This window comes from Salmo salar, chromosome 22 (genome assembly GCF_965601325.2).
Source record: "Salmo salar chromosome 22, fSalSal1, whole genome shotgun sequence".
Lineage (NCBI taxonomy): Eukaryota > Metazoa > Chordata > Actinopteri > Salmoniformes > Salmonidae > Salmo > Salmo salar.
The window spans coordinates 60695932-60716086 of NC_138312.1; the positions used below are offsets into that span (position 1 = coordinate 60695932).

The 20155-nt window shown below is 45.9% G+C and overlaps 1 protein-coding gene across 2 annotated transcripts in view; it reads right to left on the bottom strand.

Annotated features, from left to right (window-relative positions):
* Positions 1-20155, bottom strand: part of slc6a11b (solute carrier family 6 member 11b) — a 68610-nt gene that overhangs the window by 25289 nt on the left and 23166 nt on the right. For both annotated transcript variants that reach the window (XM_082967725.1, XM_082967724.1), the window contains exons 6-7: positions 19347-19479; positions 614-748 (exon numbers count right to left, since the gene is read on the bottom strand). In XM_082967725.1, coding sequence (XP_082823851.1) covers positions 614-748; positions 19347-19479 — 268 coding nt within the window. The remainder of the gene's footprint in view (positions 1-613; positions 749-19346; positions 19480-20155) is intronic.

Genomic DNA, 20155 nt, shown 5'->3' on the forward strand with positions numbered 1-20155 from the left:
ATAGGGTTATAGGGTATAGGGGTATAGGGGTATAGGGTTATAGGGTATAGGGTATGGGGGTATAGGGTTATAGGCTATAGGTTACAGGGAAAATAAGTATAGGGTTATAAGGGTATAGGGGTATAGGGTATAGGGTATGGGGGTATAGGGTTATAGGGTATAGGTTACAGGGAAAATAAGTATAGGGTTATAAGGGTATAGGGTATAGGGGTATAGGGTTATAGGGGTATAGGGTTATAGGGTATAGGGGTATAGGGTTATAGGGTATGGGGGTATAGGGTTATAGGGTATAGGTCAGGGAGTATAGGGGTATAGGGGTATAGGGGTATAGGGGTATAGGGTTATAGGGGTATAGGGTTATAGGGGTATAGGGTTATAGGGGTATAGGGGTATAGGGTTATAGGGTATGGGGGTATAGGGTTATAGGGTTATAGGATATAGGGGTATAGGGTTATAAGGGTATAGGGGTATAGGGTTATAGGGGTATAGGCGGGTGTATAGGGGTATAGGGGTGGGTATAGGGGTATAGGGGTATAGGGTTATAGGGTATGGGGGTATAGGGTTATAGGGTTATAGGATATAGGGGTATAGGGAATCGAACGGCGGTACCTACCTGTGGGTCTGAGAGGCGGGAGATGTCAGGGTACAGGTAGAACTTGATTCCTTCCCACGCCCCCGGCAGAGTCACCCCTCGGATCAGCAGGACCAACAGCATGGCATAGGGGAAGGTAGCAGTTACGTACACCACCTACAGATGGACCGAACCACAACAACATATCATATTACATAATATATAATATCATCTATAGGGGAAGGTAACCGTCACATATCATACATAATATATAGACTGCTTACACCACCTATAGTGAAGAGAATAATATATAGTACTATTCTAGGGTTGAGGTCAATTTGAATTGAAGGCAGTCAATTCAGGAAGTATAGGTATCAGTCACATAGGAACATATCATATATAATCGATAGGTTGCATACAGTACACCACCTGTAGATAGACAGAACAACATATCATACTGTGTCTGTAGTGCCTTCAGGAAGTATTCACACCCCTTGAGTTTTTCCACATTTTGTTATGTCTCAACCTGAATTTAAATTGGATTAAATTTTAATATATATTTTTTGTCACTGGCCTAAACACAATACCCCATCATGTCAAAGTGGAATTATGTTTTTTCGAAATGCTTACAAAATAATAAAAAATGCAAAGCTGAAATATCTTGAGTCAATAAGTATTCATCCACTTTGTTATGGTAAGGAGCCTAAATACATTCAGGAGTAAAAATGTGCTTAACAAGTCACATAATAAGTTGCATGGACTCACTCTGTGCAATAATAGTGTTTAACATGATTTTTGAATGACTACCTCATCTCTGTTCCCCCACACATACAATTATCTGGAAGGTCCCTCAGTCGAGCAGTGAATTTCAAACACAGATTCAAACACAAAGACCAGGGAGGTTTTCCAACGCCTCGCAAAGAAAGGCACCGATTGGTAGATTTTGAATATCCGTTTGAGCCTGGTGAAGTTATTAATTACACTTTGGATGGTGTATCAATACACCCAGTCACTACCTTCCTAACTCAGTTGCCGGAGAGGAAGGAAACCGCTCAGGGATTTCACCATGAGGCCAATGGTGACTTTAAAACAGTTACAGAGTTTAATGGTTCTGATTGGAGAAAAGTGAGGATGGATAACAACATTGTAGTTACTCCACAATACTAACCTAAAGGACAGAGTGAAAAGAAGGAAGCTTGTACAGAATAAAACATATTCCAAAACATGCATCCAGTTTGTAACAAGGCACTAAAGCAGGGCACTCCAACCCTCTTCCTGGAGAGATACTCTCCTGTAGGTTTTCACTCCAACTCTGTTCCTGGAGAGATACTCTCCTGTAGGTTTTAACTCCAACCCTGTTCCTGGAGAACTACCCTCCTGTAGGTTTTAACTCCAAACCTGTCCTGGAGAGATACCATCCTGTAGGTTTTCACTCCAACCCCAGTTGTAACTAACCTGATTCAGTTTATCAACCAGCTGATTATTAGAATCAGGTGTGCTAGATTAGGGTTGGATGGTAAACCTACAGGACAGTAGCTCTCCAGGAACAGGGTTGGAGAGCACTGTAATAAAGTAATACTGCAAAATTCACTTTTTGTCCTAAATTCACTTTTTGCCCTGAATACAAAGTGTTATGTTTGGAAAATACAATACAATACGTTACTGAGTACCACTCTCCATATTTTCAAGCATAGTGGTGGCTGCATCAGGTTATGGGTATGTTTGTAATCGTTAAGGACTGGGGAGTTTATCAGGATAAAAAAAAAAAATGTAATGGAGCTAAGCACAGGAACAATCCTAGAGGAAACCTTGGTTCAGTCTGCTTTCCATCAGACACTGGGAGATGAATTTACCTTTCAGCAGGACAACAACCTAAAACACAAGGCCAAATATACACTGGAGTTGCTTACTAAGAAGACAGTGAATGTTCCTGAGTGGCCGAGTTACAGTTTTGACTTAAATCTACTTGAAAATAATAATGGGCAAATGTTGCACAATCTAGGTGTGGAAAGATCTTAGAGACTTACCCTGAAAGACTCACAGCTGTAATCACTTCCAAAGGTTATTCTACAAAGTATGAACTCAGAGATGTGAATACTTAAGTAAATTAGATATTTCTGTATTTCATTTTCAATACATTTGCAAAAATGTCTAAAAACATGTTCTCACTTTGTAATTATGAGGTGTGTAGATGAGCGAGAGAAAATATATATTTAATCCATTTTGAATTCAAGCTGTAACACAACAACATGTGGAATAAATCAACAGGTTTCAAACTCTCTGAAGACTGTATATCATACCATCTATATATTACATAATCTATAGAGGAAGGCATGAATCCCAAACACTACCTAAATTATTATCATCTGCATGCAGACCTGGGATGTTCTGGGTATTCAATCCCATATCTGTTGTCAATGTTGGTTCATTGGGAATTCAGTGAATTAGCTGTGAATGGTCAAACAACAAGCACAAACCACCTTTTGAAGCAAGTACCCCAAGTGGACACAACAAGTTTGTTGCTCCACAAAGCAGACCGCCAGCTCGTCCATTCATACGGGCGACTGCTGTTTCACTATACAGTCCAGTGACCTGGGTCACCTGCCGGGGGGGTTGTGGGTAATTGGGTGTGCACATGCCGAGCTAGATAATTTTCCCACACTGCCTCAGCTGGGATCCCCCTCCCTTCCCCTCCTCTCCTCTCCTCCCAGACCGGCAAGAAGCTGGGTCACAGGGCTGGGGAGGGAACAGGGCCAGAGGCTGGGTCACAGGGCTGGGGAGGGAACAGGGCTAGAGACTGGGTCACAGGGATGGGGAGGGAACAGGGCTAGAGACTGGGTCACAGGGTTGGGGAGGGAACAGGGCCAGAGACTGGGTCACAGGGATGGGGAGGGAACAGGGCCAGAGACTAGGTCACAGGGTTGGGGAGGGAACAGGGCTAGAGACTGGGTCACAGGGTTGGGGAGGGAACAGGGCTAGAGACTGGGTCACAGGGTTGGGGAGGGAACAGGGCCAGAGACTGGGTCACAGGGTTTGGGAGGGAACAGGGCCAGAGACTGGGTCACAGGGCTGAGGAGGGAACAGGGCCAGAGACTGGGTCACAGGGCTGAGGAAATTTCACTATCACAATTATCAGAGCACTTGCTGGCTTTGGCTCGAAAGGGCTGAGTTTTGATGAATAAACAAGTTGTGGCCAATCAGAATGTGCTCCATGGCGAAATACGTGTTTACTTCAAGTTGTGTATTTAAGGTCTTTTACAGTGCCTTGCAAAAGCATTCATCCCCTTGCCGTTTTTCCTATTTTGTTGCATTACAACTTGTAATTTAAATGGATTTTTATTTGGATTTCATGTAATGGAAATACACAAAATAGTCCAAATTGGTGAAGTGAAATGAAAAAAAATTACTTGTTTAAAAAATGTTTTAAACAATGTATGGAAAAGTGGTGCGTGCATATGTATTCATCCCCTTTGCTATAAAGCCCCTAAATAAGATCTGGTGCAACCAATTACCTTCAGAAGTCACATAATTAGTTAAATTAAGTCCAGCTGTGTGCAATCTAGGTGTCACATGATCTGTCACCTGATCTCAGTATATATACACCTGTTCTGAAAGGCCCCAGAGTGCAACACCACTAAGCAAGGGGCACCACCAAGCAAGCGGCACCATGAAGACCAAGGACCTCTCCAAACAGATCAGGGACAAAGTTGTGGAGAAGTACAGATGAGGGTTGGGTTATAAAAAAATATCAGAAACTTTGAACATGCCACGGAGCACCATTAAATCAAAAAAAATTTAAATGGAAAGAATATGGCACCACAACAAACCTGCCAAGAGAGGGCCGCCCACCAAAACTCACGGACCAGGTAAGGAGGGCATTAATCAGAGAGGCAACAAAGAGACCAAAGAAATAACCCTGAAGGAGCTGCAAAGCTCCACAGCTCTGTGGACCACTTTAAGCCGTACACTCCACAGAGCTGGGCTTTACGGAAGAGTGGCCATTGCTTAAAGAAAAAAATAAGCAATCACGTTTGGTGTTCGCCAAAAGGCATGTGGGAGACCCCCCAAACATATGGAAGAAGGTACTCTGGTCAGATGAGACTAAAATTTAGCTTTTTGGCCATCAAGGAAAACGCTATGTTTGGAAGGCATAGCATAAACCCAACACCCTACATCACCAACGAGAACACCATGTTTTCATTGGGAGGGACTGGGAAACTGGTCAGAATTGAAAGAATGATGGATGGCGCTAAATAAAAGCAAATTCTTGACGGAAACCTGTTTCAGTCTTCCAGATATTTGAGACTGGGACGGAGGTTCACCTTCCAGCAGGACAATGGCCCTAAGCATACTGCTAAAGAAACACTCGAGTGGTTTAAGAGGAAACATTTAAATGTCTTGGAATGGCCTAGTCAATGCCCAGACCTCAATCCAATTGAGAATCTGTGGTATGACTTAAAATTGCTGTACATCAGCAGAACCTATCCAACTTGAAGGAGCTGGAGCAGTTTTGCAAAAATCCCAGTGGCTAAATGTGCCAAGCTTATAGAGACATACGCCAAGAGACTTGGAGCTGTAATTGCTGCAAAAGGTGACTCTACAAAGTATTAACTTTGGGGGGGTGAATTTTATCTTTATTTAACTAGGCAAGTCAGTAAAGAACAAATTCTTATTTTCAATGACGGCCTAAGAACAGTGGGTTAACTGACTTGTTCAGGGGCAGAACGACAGATTTTTACCTTGTCAGCTCGGGGGATTCGATCTTGCAACCTTTCAGTTACTAGTCCAACGCTCTAACCACTAGGCTACCTGCCACCACTACGCTCTAACCACTAGGCTACCTGCTGCCACGTTCAAGTTCTCTTTTTTTTCTTATTTCTTGTTTGTTTCACAATAAAAAATATTTTGCATCTTCAAAGTGGTAGGCATGTTGTGTAAATCAAATGATACAAACCCCCCCAAAAATGCCAAGGGGGGTGAATACTTTCGCAAGCCACTGTATGTATTTCCAACTCCAATTAACAATGTTAATCTGTTTTAGTTGTTACAGGAACAAAATAACAAAATGTAGACCTATCTTTGATAAATATTTTAACTTGAACCCAATTGCAGTCCACATTGTTCTAAGTAATGGTATGTCTTCAATAGCATTCTCACTGATATAGGGGCTAGGGCTGTAAATTACATGCATGGACATGCCAAATATTGTCAATAAGCAAGATTACATTCATTATTGATGAGGCCTAAAAAGACAACTAATGATTTTAATCAAATTCTAAACAAAACGAAACAACTTGTTTTAAATAGGCTATGTCACACTATTTTCTCCCCGTGGGCATATAATATTAAAACAACACACACTATGGAAGGTTTTACGCACATCCAAAACGGGACCTGCATGGCTAAAATAACGTGGGCCTGTCTACAATGCAGAGATAAAAAGGGAATGACAGCTCACTGTTTTACTCCTCTCAAACTTGATGTTTTAATAAAGCTTTGGTGATTAATATTTCCAACCATTTATAGACAGTCTTGACTCCTTCGCGATTGCATTGGGCAGGACAAAACAAATTGAGAGGAGGGGAGGCTATGCTTGGTTTTTAATCGAACAAAATGAATGGGGAGAAAAAAAATCATTCAATTTTTTTTTATGATTCTAAATATGATGTATAGAGGCACCAAAAGTACAACTCTTGTTCCATGTTCATATGGGTAGTATGTTTCTGCTGTCAGAATTCATACCATAACCAACTGAGTTACCGCTAAAACCAGCTTCTGGTTGGTCTTAAATATCCCTATATCAGCGCTGCCTGAAATTAGCCCTTTGGATCACGTTTTTTAAAGACTCCACCCCTCCCATCTGAGCCCAAGCGAACTGATATAAGACAGGTAAATTGCAGAACCTGGCGTTAGGGCTGGAAAATGTGCCAGTACGCCAGTTTTTACATGACGAAATTGCGTTTGACACTAGCGCCGCCTTAACGCCAGCCGAAAATAGAGCCCTCAGGATCTCGTCACGGTATCTCTGTGCATTCAAATTACCATCAATAAAATGCAATTGTGTTCATTGTCTGTAGCTTATGCCTGCCCATACCATAACCCCACCTCCACCATGGGACACTCTGTTCACAACGTTGACATCAGCAAACCGCTCGTCCATAAGTCTGCCATCTGCCCGGTACAGTTGAAACCGGGATTCGTCCATGAAGATCACACTTCTCCACCGTGCTAGTGGCCATCAAAGGTGAGCATTTGCTCACTGAAGTCGGTTACGACACCAAACTGCAGTCAGGTCAAGACACTGGTGAGGACGACGAGCACACAGATGAGCTTCCCTGAGACGGTTTCTGAGAGTTTGTGCAGAAATTATTGAGTTGGGCAAACCCACAGTTTCATCAGCTGTCCAGGTGGCTGGTCTCAGACGATCCCACAAGTGAAGAAGCCGGATGTGGAGGTCCTGGGCTGGTGTGGTTACATGTGGTCTGCGGTTGTGAGGCCTGTTGGATGCATTGCCAAATTCTCTAAAGCGACGTTGGAGGCGGCTTATGGTAGAGAAATTAACAATACATTCTCTGGCAACAGCTCTGCTGGACATTACTGCAGTCAGCATGCCAATTTCACGCTCCCTCAGAACTTGAGACACCTGTGGCATTGTGTTACTCCTTGCTCCAGCCAAACACTACCCCACGTCTTGGTATGGTAAGCAACTCCAGTGTATATTTCGCCTTGTGTTTTAGGTTATTGTTCTGCTGAAAGGTGAATTAATCTCCCAGTGCCTGGTGGAAAGCAGACTGAACCAGGTTTTCCTCGAGGATTTTGCCTGTGGTTAGCTCTATTCCATTTCTTTTTTATCCTGAAAAACTCCCCAGGCCTTAACGATGACAAGCATTCCCCATAACATGATGCAGCCACCACTATGCTTAAAAATAGGGAGAGTGGTGCACAGCAATGTGTTATATTGGATTTGCCCCGAACATAACACTTTGTATTCAGGACAAAAAGTGAATTGCTTTGCTAATGTTTTTTGCAGTATTACGTTAGTGCCTTGTTGCAAACAGGATGCAAGTTTTGTCATATTTGTATTCTGTAAAGGCTTCCATCTTTTCACTTTGTCAATTCGGTTAGTATTGTGGAATAAGTACAATGTTGTTTTTTTCCTCTCACAGCCATTAAACTCTAACTGCTTTAAAGTCACCATTGGTGAAATCCCTAAACAGTTTCCTTTCTCTCCGGCAACTGAGTTAGGAAGGACGCCTGCATCTTTGTAGGGACTGGGTGTATTGATACACCTTCCAAAATGTAATTAATAACTTCACCATGCTCAAAGGGATATTCAATATCTGCTTTTTTTTTTTACCCATCTACCAATAGGTGCCCTTATTTGCGAGGTATTGGAAAACATCCCCATAAACTCGAACTGTTTTAACCCAGTCTAAGCCAGGGGAGGTGGAGGGTTCTATTAAGCTATATGGAATTGTTTTAAGGATCATTCACACATACATGTACTGTATATATATTTGTACACATATTTAACACCATATTATTAAACATAATTCATATACTGTACCAGTTAAAAGTTTGAACAAAAAAAATATCCTCAGTGTACAATGTAAAACACCAAATAATGCATGCAGAGCAGAATTAGGCCAGTACCCGCTAATTATCAAAATCCAGAAAAAGAGCTGTTGAATTCTACAACCACCTAAAAAGGAAGCGATTCCCAAACCTTCCACAACAAAGCCATCACCTACAGAGAGATGAACCTGGAGAAGAGTCCCCTAAGCAAGCTGGTCCTGGGGCTCTGTTCACAAACACAATCACACCCCACAGAGCCCCAGGACAGCAACACAATTAGACCCAACCAAATCATGAGAAAACAAAAAGATAATTACTTGACATATTGGAAAGAATTAACAAACAAAAAAACTGAGCAAACTATTTTCCCTTTTGTACTTTAACGATTTGCACATAATATGACATTTGAAATGTCTTTATCCTTTTGGAACTTTCTGTGAGTGTAATGTTTACTGTTCATTTTTTTATTGTTTATTTCACTTTTTTTTTATTATCTATTACACTTGCTTTGGCAATGTAAACATATGTTTCCCATGCCAATAAAGCCCTTTAATTGTCATTGAATTGAGAGAGAGAGAGAGAGAGAAAGAGGCAGAGGGGAGAGACAGGGGGATTTAAGGAGGGGAGGGAGAGATAAAAAGCGAGAGAGAGAGTTACCTCCCCTCCCTATTTGTGTAGAGGACAGCTTCTGAGCCAGACACTGAACATCATGTTGTCATCCATAACCCCAGCACAGCTCTAAGTATTCTATTTGTGTCTCTTTCCTCTCCTCTGTGTGTTGGAGAGGGGAGATGTGGTTTCTACTGAGTGATTTTTCCACCACTATATTTCGTAATCCTTCAATCCTTCTAGCTCCAGCCTCTTCCCTCTTTCCCTCCATCACACTGTCCTACCATTTCTTTATCTCTCCATCCCTCCATCTCAACCGCTCGCTGGCTCGAAGCACCGGTCTCTTCCCTCCCTCCCTCCCTCCCTCCCTCCCTCCCTCCCTCCCTCCCTCCCTCCCTCCCTCCCTCCCTCCATCCCTCCATCCTCGAGAGAATTAGTGTCTCAATTAGGTTCTTTAGAGCAGAGTCCTGCCGTCTTGGCACAGGCACACACCATTCCTTTAACCCCTTCAGCGTTCCCCCACAATGCTTGGCACACAGTCACAACTCCTCTCACCCGACTAGCTACATCAGTCAGTGTGGCCGCCAACTTGTCATTCAGCCATGTTGAATAGAGTTACATAACTCCTGTTGGGAGTTCTCATGTCAATCATATATATATATGGGAACTCAACGGAATCAAACTTGCTTCATTGCAGCATATTATGTGAACCTCTTATGTGAACCAGTAGTCAAGTTAAAAAAAAAACTATTTATCTGTTCATTCTGATCTAGCTTGCAGAAGAAGGGAGTCTAATAAAATGATCACATCTCAAACCCAATGCCATCACACCACCCCAGCAAATGACTGAGCAAGTCATTTGGGGGAACAAATATAATGTTCCCCCCAAAAAAAGTAAAATATGAACTTGGAGGTATGATATTTGTGCATCATCATTCATTATTCACTCATCATTCAGGATTATCCACATTCACATTAATTTAGAAAACACTATTATATATTATAATAAAAGTGACTCCAAAATGACACAATACATTAATTTACCATTAATTTCTATTGGGCACAAAATAATCTGGAACACAACCAGAATCACAAGCTTGATGTAATCATTGCATGCTATGATTAATGGAACCAAATACTTCACTTTTTACTACGTTTAATACACTACAAGTGAATTTGTCTCAATACTTTTGGTCCCCTAAAACTATGTACAAAAAGGGGTGTAATTTCTAAACGGTTCACCCGATATGGATACAAATACCCTAAAATTAAAGCTGACAGTCTGAACTAAAACCTCATAGTCATTGTATCATTTCAAATCCAAAGTGCTGGAGTACATAGCCCCAAAAAATATTGGGTCACTGTCCCAATACTTTTGGAGCTCACTGTACATTTAACCACAGCAGACAGCTCACTGTACATCTAGAGAGAGAGAGAAAGAGAGAGGATGAGGGGAGAGAGGGGAGGAGGGGAGAGAGAGGTGAGGAGGGGAGAGAGAGAGAGAGAGAGGAGAGAAAGAAATGAGAGTGAGGCTAGGAGAAGGAACTCTGCATGCTCCTCATGAACGCTCTACTTTCCTCTCAATGAAAGCAGAAATCAATCTTGGACTGTTCCCTAAAGACCCGGGCCATGAAGGAGCATTCTTTCGGCTTACTTCACGTTGGGACAAAAGACACTTCAGGAGATATAGGCCTCCTTCGCTGCCGAGTCCCCTTTTCTCCTGTACAATGTGAGCCCATTCATTTTTCCACATCTCTCTTCATTTCTCTTTCTCTACTCCCCTTCTCATTCTGGCTCATTGAATCTGTTTTACTTTCTTAAAGACAGCAGGGAGAATGGAAGGGACTGGGAGAGGCTCAAAGAACGGAAAGGGGGACAGGGAGAGAGAGGCGCAGAGAGGGGAACAGGGAACGTGGAGAGGGGGGACGGAAGGGGACAAGGCATGGAGAGGGGGACAGGGAGGTTGGAGAAGGGGACAGGGAGAGAGAGGCACAGAGAGGGGACAGGGAGGTTGGAGAGAGGGACAGGGAGAGAGGGACACGGAGAGGGGGGCAGGGAGGTTGGAGAGAGGGACAGGGAGAGAGAGGCACGGAGAGGGAGATGGAGAAGGGGGACAAAGCATGGAGAGGGGGACAGGGAGGTTGAAGAGGTGGACAGGGAAAGAGAGGCACGGAGAGGGGGACAGGGAGGTTGGAGAGAGGGACAGGGAGAGAGGGACACGGAGAGGGGGGCAGGGAGGTTGGAGAGAGGGACAGGGAGAGAGGGGCACGGAGAGGGGGGCAGGGAGGTGGGAGAGGGGGACAGGGAGAGAGAGGCACGGAGAGGGAGATGGAGAAGGGGGACAAAGCATGGAGAGGGGGACAGGGAGGTTGAAGAGGTGGACAGGGAAAGAGAGGCACGGAGAGGGGGACAGGGAGGTTGAAGAGGGAGACAGGGAGAGAGGCACGGAGATGGGGACGGAGAAGGGGGACAAAGCACGGAGAGGGGGACAGGGAGGTTGGAGAGAGGGACAGGGAGAGAGGGGCACGGAGAGGGGGGCAGGGAGGTGGGAGAGGGGGACAGGGAGAGAGAGGCACGGAGAGGGAGATGGAGAAGGGGGACAAAGCATGGAGAGGGGGACAGGGAGGTTGAAGAGGTGGACAGGGAAAGAGAGGCACGGAGAGGGGGACAGGGAGGTTGAAGAGGGAGACAGGGAGAGAGGCACGGAGATGGGGACGGAGAAGGGGGACAAAGCACGGAGAGGGGGACAGGGAGAGAGGGGCACGGAAAGAGGACAAGGAGGTTGATTATACACAGAAACGGTGACTGAGTTTGTCAGAAAATGTATAGGCGATGTTGTTCCCACTGTGACTATTAAAACCTAACCCTAACCCAAACAAGGAAAACCGTGGATAGATGGCAGCATTCGTGCAAAACTGAAAAGCGCAAACCACCGTATTTAACCATGGCAAGGTGACTGGGAATATGGCCGAATACAAACAGTGTAGTTATTCCCTCCGTAAGGCAATCAAACAGGCAAAACATCAGTACAGAGACAAAGTAGAATCGCAATTCAACGGCTCAGACATGAGACGTATGTGGCAGGGTCTTGCTCCCGGACAAGCTAAACACCTTCTTCGCCCGCTTTGAGGATAACACAGTGCCACCAACGCGGTGTGGTGGCTAATTTCTGCATTACCAAATGAGGAGAGTTACAAACTTCACACACCAGTCAGAGTTATACTTATAACTACATCTTTAATAATTAAGAGCTTTTTGCAAAAGCCCTTTGACTTTCAATAATGCGCTATCTCACATGAATCATTGAAAAGTGATTACACAAAAGTACAAAGATCTTTTATAGCCAAGATACACCCCTCTCAACGTACATGACGAACCACAGATACATAGAATGGGTCACAAGGTTAAGTTTTGTATGAAAGATATCTATAAAACATATCAGACAGCAACTGCTGTGTCAACAGTTTTCATTGTATAGACCAGTGTCTGGTCCTCCTACTCCAAACTGGAACCGTCTCTCCCTGGTACGGTATAGAACAGAAACACCATCTCATCCAATGGCATAAATCAATTGACAACTGTAGATACTCCCATCTCAAGTAAACCCCCTCTTGACTCCACTCCTGGACAAGCTCACTGAGGGGAGTGTGCCTCTAGGTCATACACTATCCCAAGATAAGTGCAACATCAGAGAGGACATACAATGGTCCAGACACTGCCATACACCTTCCCCCAATGCCAAAGGAGGGAGTGACTTGCGCACAGACATTGTGGAGACAAGTAATTGGTTCCCCATTAATCACGCCATCCCTTCACATGGTTTACAGATACATTCACATATGACAAGTATCACACATAAGCATATTATGCAAATAAAACATCTTAATTATCTATGTTACCCAACTAATTCTGATTCATCTGCCACAGCGGCCCGCTCCCAAGGACTGTGGGCTCTCGTTCTCCCTGGCAGACATGAGTAAGACATTGAAGCGTGTTAACCCTCGCAAGGCTGCCGGCCCAGACAGCATCTCAAGCTGCGTCCTCAGAGCATGCGCAGACCAGCTGGCTGGAGTGTGTACAGACATATTCAATCTCTCCCTATCCCAGTCTGCTGTCCCCACCTGCTTCAAGGTGTCCACCATTGTTCCTGTACCCAAGAAAGCAAAGGTAACTGAAATCAATGACTATTGCTCCGTAGCACTCACTTCTGTCATCATGAAGTGCTTTGAGAGGCTAGTTAAGGATCACCTCTACATTACCGGACACCCTAGACTCAGTTCAATTTGCATACCGCCCCAATAGATACACAGACGATGTAATCGCCATCACACTGCACACTGCCCTATCCCATCAAGACAAGAGGAATACCTATGTAAGAATGACGTTAATTGACTATAGCTCAGCCTTCAAAACAATAGTACCCTCCAAGCTCATCATTAAGCTCGGGGCCTGGGTCTCAACCCTGCCTTGTGAAACTGGGTCCTGGACTTCCTGACAGGCCGCCCCCAGGTGGAGAAGGTAGAAAACAACACCTCCACTTCGCTGATCCTCAACACAGGGGCCCCACAAGGGTGCGTGCTCAGCCCCCTCCTGTACTCCCTGTTCACCCATGACTGTGTGGCCACGCACGCCTCGAACTCAATCATCAAGTTTCCAGACGAAACAACAGAAGTAGGCCTGATTACCAACAATGATGAGACAGCCTACAGGGAGGAGGTGAGGGCCCTGGCGCCTCTGCCTCAACGTCAACAAAATGAAGGAGCTGATCGTGGACTTCAGAAAACAGCAGAGGGAGCACCCCACTATCCACATAGACGGGACGCAGTGGAGAAGATGGAAAGATTCAAGTTCCTCGGCGTACACATCACTGACAATCTATAATGGACATCACTGACAATCTGAAACAGCACCTATTCAACTGCAGGAGGCTGAAGAAATTCAGCTTGGCCCCTAGGACCCTCACAAGCTTTTACAGATGCACAATTGAGAGCATGCTGTCGGGCTGTATCACCGCCTGGTACGGTAACTGCACCGCCCGCAACCGCAGGGAATTCCAGAGGGTGGTGCGGTCTGCCCAATGCATCAACGGGAGCACACTGCCTTCCCTCCAGGACACCTACAGCACCGGATGTCACAGGAATGCCAAAAATATCATCAAGGACATTAACCACACGAGCCAATGACATTAACCACAGTACAGCTGCATCAAAGCTGGGACTGAGAGTCTGAAAAACATCAGAATGTTAAACAGCCATCACTAGCCGGGTACCACCCGGTTACTCAATCCTGCACCTTAGAGGCTGCTGCCCCATGTACATAGACATGGAATCACTGGTCACTTTAATAATCCAGGTGTCGCCCATCTTCCCTATTATCCCCTGTGTATTTATACCTGTGTTCTCTATTTGTCTGTTGCCAGTTCATCTTGTTTATCAACCCAAACACCGTTTTTGTGTCAGCTCCTGCTTTTCCCCAGTCTCTCTTTTCTCATCCTTCTGGTTTTTGACCCTTGCCTGTCCTGACCCTGTACCCACCCGCCTGACCACTCTGCCTGCCCCTGAGCCTGCCTGCCATCCTGTACCTTTGCCCCTGTTGCTCTAATAAACATCGTTACTTCGACACGGTCTTCATCTGGGTCTTACCTTGATACCTGATAGTATGAACTGGCCATGACTGACCCAGCTGACCCGGGCCAGTTGCGCAACGCCATCTCCACCCACGGAGCCACCATCGGGAGGCACGAGGAAATGCTTCGTGGCCTTGTGGAGGGGGGTCCAAACGTTAGCTGAATGCCATGACCGGGCATTTGGACAGTTTGCTGGAGCAATTCCACGGGTTGTCTGGGAGGTCGCCTACGACGGTGGTAACCCCACAGCTCCTCAGCGACTCAGCTGCTAGCAGCGCCATCTCATTGGTCACTCAAGCTTCTCGGGAACCCCGCTTACCTCCTCCGGAACGCTTCAATGGAGAGCCGAGCACCTGTTGGGAATCCCTAGCTCAGTGTGCCCTCGTCTTTGAGCTTCGTGTCCTCTTGTCCTTTAAAGAAACCCGGCTCACCGGTAGGAGCAAGTACTCTAGTGGGCCATATGGAGAACGTTCCTGCTTTCCCTACTCGCACCCTTTTTCATGCCATTCTGCTGTGGGGAGACAAGTCCAAATCTCTCCGGGTTCTCATTGACTCTGGGGTTGATGAGAGCTTTTGGACGCTAGCCTGGCGTCCGAGCTGAACATCGCCACTCTGCCCCTCTCCATTCCCATGGACGTTAGAGCGCTGGAGGGGCGCTCTATAGGCGGAGTCGCCCACAACACCCTTCCCATCAACCCTCGGATGTTGGGGAACCACAGCGAGGTTATCCAGTTCCTGCTTATCAAGTCCCCTTTGATTCCTGTGGTATTGCGATTCTCCTGGCTCCAACGACACAAACCTCTCATTAATTGGTCTACTGGTGCCATCATGGGCTGGAGCCCGTTCTGCCATACCCATTGCCTGAAGTTAGGACAACCTGCCCCGGGACGTCTTCCTGGGGGCTCGGAAGGTGCTCCGGACCTCTCCGCCATTCCCACGGAGTACCAGGACCTCCGGGAGGGTTCAACCACGGGGCAGGGGTTTCAACTACCTTGTTTACAGGGAGGGTTATGGCCCGGAGGAGAGGTGCTGGGTCCCCGCTAGAGACATCCTGGACCCAGGCCTCATCACCTTCCACCGCCGACACCCCGGTCAACCAGGTATACACCCAGGTAGGATGCCAGGTGGTGCCCCTTGAGGGGGGGATACTGTCACACCCTGATCTGTTTCACCTGTCTTTGTGATTGACTCCACCCCCCTCCAGGTGTCGCCCATCTTCCCCATTATCCCCTGTGTATTTATACCTGTGTTCTCTGTTTGTCTGTTGCCAGTTCATCTTGTTTGTCAACCCAAACACTGTTTTTGTGACAGCTCCTGCTTTTCCCCAGTCTCTCTTTTCTCGTCCTTCTGGAAGTTGACCCTTGCCTGTCCTGACCCTGTACCCACCCGCCTGACCACTCTGCCTGCCCCTGAGCCTGCCTGCCGTCCTGTACCTTTACCTCTGTTGCTGTAATAAACATTGTTACTTCGACACGGTCTGCATCTGGGTCTTACCTTCATACCTGATATGAACACTAAGTCCCTTTAATAATGTTTATATATTGCTTTACTCATTTCATATGTATATACTGTATTCTATTCTACTGTATTTTAGTCAATGCCAAGCCGGCATTGCTCGATCTACATTTACATTTACATTTAAGTCATTTAGCGGACGCTCTTATCCAGAGTGACTTACAAATATTTATATATTTCTTTATTCCATTCTTTTACTTTTAGATGTGTGTATTGTTGTGAATTGTTAGATATTACTGCACTGTTGGAACACAAGCATTTCACTCCACCCGCAATAACATCTGCAAAATGTGTATATGTGAGCAATAAAATTTGATTTGATTTGGAGAGGGGTTTTTGCTTGCCTGAGGTAGAGTATCTCATGATAAGCTGTAGACCACACTATCTACCTAGAGAGCTTTCATCTGTATTTTTCATAGCTCTCTACATCCCACCATAGACCGATGCTGGCACTAAAACCTCAATGAGCCATATTCCGCCATAAGCGAACAGGAAAACGTTCATCCAGAGGTGGCGCTCCTAGTGGCCGGGGACTTTAATGCAGGGAAACTTAAATCCGGTTTACCAAATTTCTATCAGCATGTTAAATGTGCAACCAGAGGGTAAAAAAAACTCTAGACCACCTTTACTCCACACACTGAGGCACATACAAAGCTCTCCCTTGCCCTCCATTTGGCAAATCTGACCATAAATCTATCCTCCTGATTCCCGCTGACAAGCAAAAAACTAAAGCAGGAAGCACCAGTGACTTGGTCTATAAAAACATGGTCAGATGAAGCAGATGCTAAGCTACAGGACTGTTTTGCTAGCACGGACTGGAATATGTTTGGGATTCTTCCGATGGCATTGAGGTGTACACCACATCTGTCACTGGCTTCATTAATAAGTGCATCGATGACGTCGTCCCCACAGTGCCTGTATGTACATATCCCAACCAGAAGCCATGGATTACAGGCAAGATTCGCACTAAGCTAAAGCATAGGGCTGCCACTTCAAGGTGCGGGACTCTAATCCGGAAGCTTATAAGAAATTCCGCTATGCCCTCTGACGAACCATCAAACAGGCAAAGCGTCAATTCAGGAATAAGATTGAATAGTAATAATAATAATAATAATAATATAATAATACTACACAGGCTCCGATGCTCGTCGGATGTGGCAGGGCTTGCAAACTATTACAGACTACAAAGGGAAGCACAGCCGAGAGCTGCCCAGTGACACGAGCCTACCAGACGAGCTAAATAAGTTTATGCTCGCTTCGAGGCAAGTAACACAGAAACATGCATGAGAGCATCAGCTGTTCCGGAAGACTGTGTGATCACGCTCTCCGCAGCCGATGTGAGTAAGACCTTCAAACAGATCAACATTCACAAGGCCGCAGGGCCAGACAGATTACCAGGGTGTGTACTCTGAGCATGCGCTGACCAACTGGCAAGTGTCTTCAGTGACATTTTCAACCTCTCCCTGTCCGAGTCTGTAATACCATCATGTTTCAAGCCGACCACTATAGTCCCTGTGCCCAAGAACACTAAGGTAACCTGCCTGAATGACTACCGACCCGTAGCACTCACGTCTGTAGCCATTTAGTGCATTGAAAGGCTGGTCATGGCTCACATCAACACAACTATCCCAGAAACCCTAGACCCACTCCAATTTGCATAACTCCCTAACAGATCCACAGATGATGCAATCTCTATTGCACTCCACACTGCCCTTTCCCACCTGGACAAAAGGAACACCTATGTGAGAATGCTATTCATTGACTACAGCTCAGCGTTCAACACAATAGTGCCCTCAAAGCTCATCACAAAGCTAAGGACCCTGGGACTAAACACCTCCCTCTGCAACTGGATCCTGGACTTCCTGACGGGCCGCCCCAGTTGATAAGGGTAGGTAACAAAACATCTGCCACGCTGATCCTCCACACGGATGCCCCTCAGGGGTGCGTGCTCAGTCCCCTCCTGTACTCCCTGTTAAGTCATGACTGCACGGCCAGGCACGACTCCAACACCATCATTAAGTTTGCCGACGACACAACAGTGGTAGGCCTGATCACCGACAACGATGAGACAGCCTATAGGGAGGAGGTCAGAGACCTGGCAGGGTGGTGCCAGGACAATAACCTCTCCCTCAATGTGATCAAGACAAAGGAGATGATTGTGAACTACAGGAAAAGGAGGACAGAGCACGCCCCCATTCTCATCGACGGGGCTGTAGTGGAGCAGGTTCAGAGCTTCAAGTCCCTCGGCGTCCACATCACCAATCAACTAACATGGTCCAAGCACACCAAGACAGTCGTGAAGAGGGCACGACAAAACCTTTTCCCCCTCAGGAGACTGAAAAGACTTGGCATAGGTCCTCAGATCCTCAAAAGGTTTTACAGCTGCACCATCGAAAGCATCCTGACTGGTTGCATCACTGCCTGGTACGGCAATTGCTCGGCCTCTGACCGCAAGGCACTACAGAGGGTAGTGCGTATGGCCCAGTACATCACTGGGGACAACCTTCCTGCCATCCAGGACCTCTATACCAGGCGGTGTCAGAGGAAGGCCCTAAAAATGGTCAAAGACTCCAGCTACCCTAGTCATATACTGTTCTCTCTGCTACCACACGGTAAGCAGTACCGGAGCACCAAGTCTAGGTCCAAGAGGCTTCTAAACAGCTTCTACCTCCAAGCCATAAGACTCCTGAACATCTAACCAAATGGCTACACAGACTATTTGCATTGCACCCCCCCCTCTACGCTTCTGCTACTGTCTGTTATTATCAATGCATAGTCACTTTAATAACTCTACCTACATGTATATATTATCTCAATTTTCTTCGACATCAGTGCCCCCGCACATTGACTCTGTACCGGTACCCCCTGTATATAGTCTCACTATTGTTATTTTATTGCTGCTCTTTAATTACTTGTTACTTTTATTTCTTATTCTTATCCGTATTTTTTTAAACTGCATTGTTGGTTAAGGGCTCGTAAGTAAGTATTTCACTGTAAGGTCTACACCTGTTGCATTTGGCGCATGTGACAAATAAAATTTGATTTGATTTGAGAGAGGCTGGGGTTCTCTGGCTGGATGTTGGCAGTGGCTAGGAGAGGGGCCAGTATAAGGAGAAGAGGTGCATTCTGGGTAGAGGACAGAGTTAAGAGGAAAGAGCACCCTTAACACAGGAAGAAGAATATACAGAGCTTTCTTTGTAACAGGTATTACCCAAATCATTGCCCCGCCCCCACACATTCCCATGTCACACTACAGGTAAGATATTGCGGTGATGTTGTCACCATGAGTGAAGTCCTGTTCAAAGAGTTCCAGAACCTTCCATGTAACTCAATTCAATACCGTATCCAGGAAGTATCGAGAAAGATCTGCTTCATAGCTCGATCGAAATCTAAAGGCAATCTTCCGCAATACGGATTGACTGTTATAACTAAATATTTTTGTTTTTCTACCTTTCCGGTGGATTTGGGCCCTTTCCATATGCAGAAGTAGCAGATGACCCAAGCCAGAGCCAGACACAGAGCCAGTTCCCAGCGTAGCTTCCCGATGTGTTCAATCCCACTGGAGATCTTGAGGACACGACGTCTGTTCGAGCAACAACAACAACAAAAAAACATATCAGGAAAGACACACAATTAATAAAATATCTCTATAAAGAAATCTTTAATGTTGTTTAACATTAGACATGACATCCTAAACCATGGTTGGCGATCAATTGCATTTCAATTGGGGTTTTCTGTGAAATGGAATTGACCCCCAACCCTGCCCAGGACATACTGACCTATCGTGACATATTTCATGTGCGTTATCAATTAGGTGATTAACTGATTGAGTGTCTGTGTCTACAGTGAGAGAGAGAGAGGCCCGTAGCAATCTGGGTCCAACCCTGGTCATTGATCATCTATGTGTTCCCCCACCCAGAAACCAGTACCCAGAGAACCCAGGGCCTAGTACCCAGAGAACCCAGGGCCCAGTACCCAGGGAACCCAGGGCCCAGTACCCAGAGAACCCAGGGCCCAGTACGCAGGGAACCCAGTACCCAGAGAACCCAGGGCCCAGTACACAGGGAACCCAGTACCCAGAGAACCCAGGGCCCAGTACCCAGAGAACCCAGGGCCCAGTACGCAGGGAACCCAGTACCCAGAGAACCCAGGGCCCAGTACCCAGGGAACCCAGGGCCCAGTATGCAGGGAACCCAGTACCCAGAGAACCCAGGGCCCAGTACCCAGAGAACCCATGGCCCAGTTCCCAGGGTACCCAT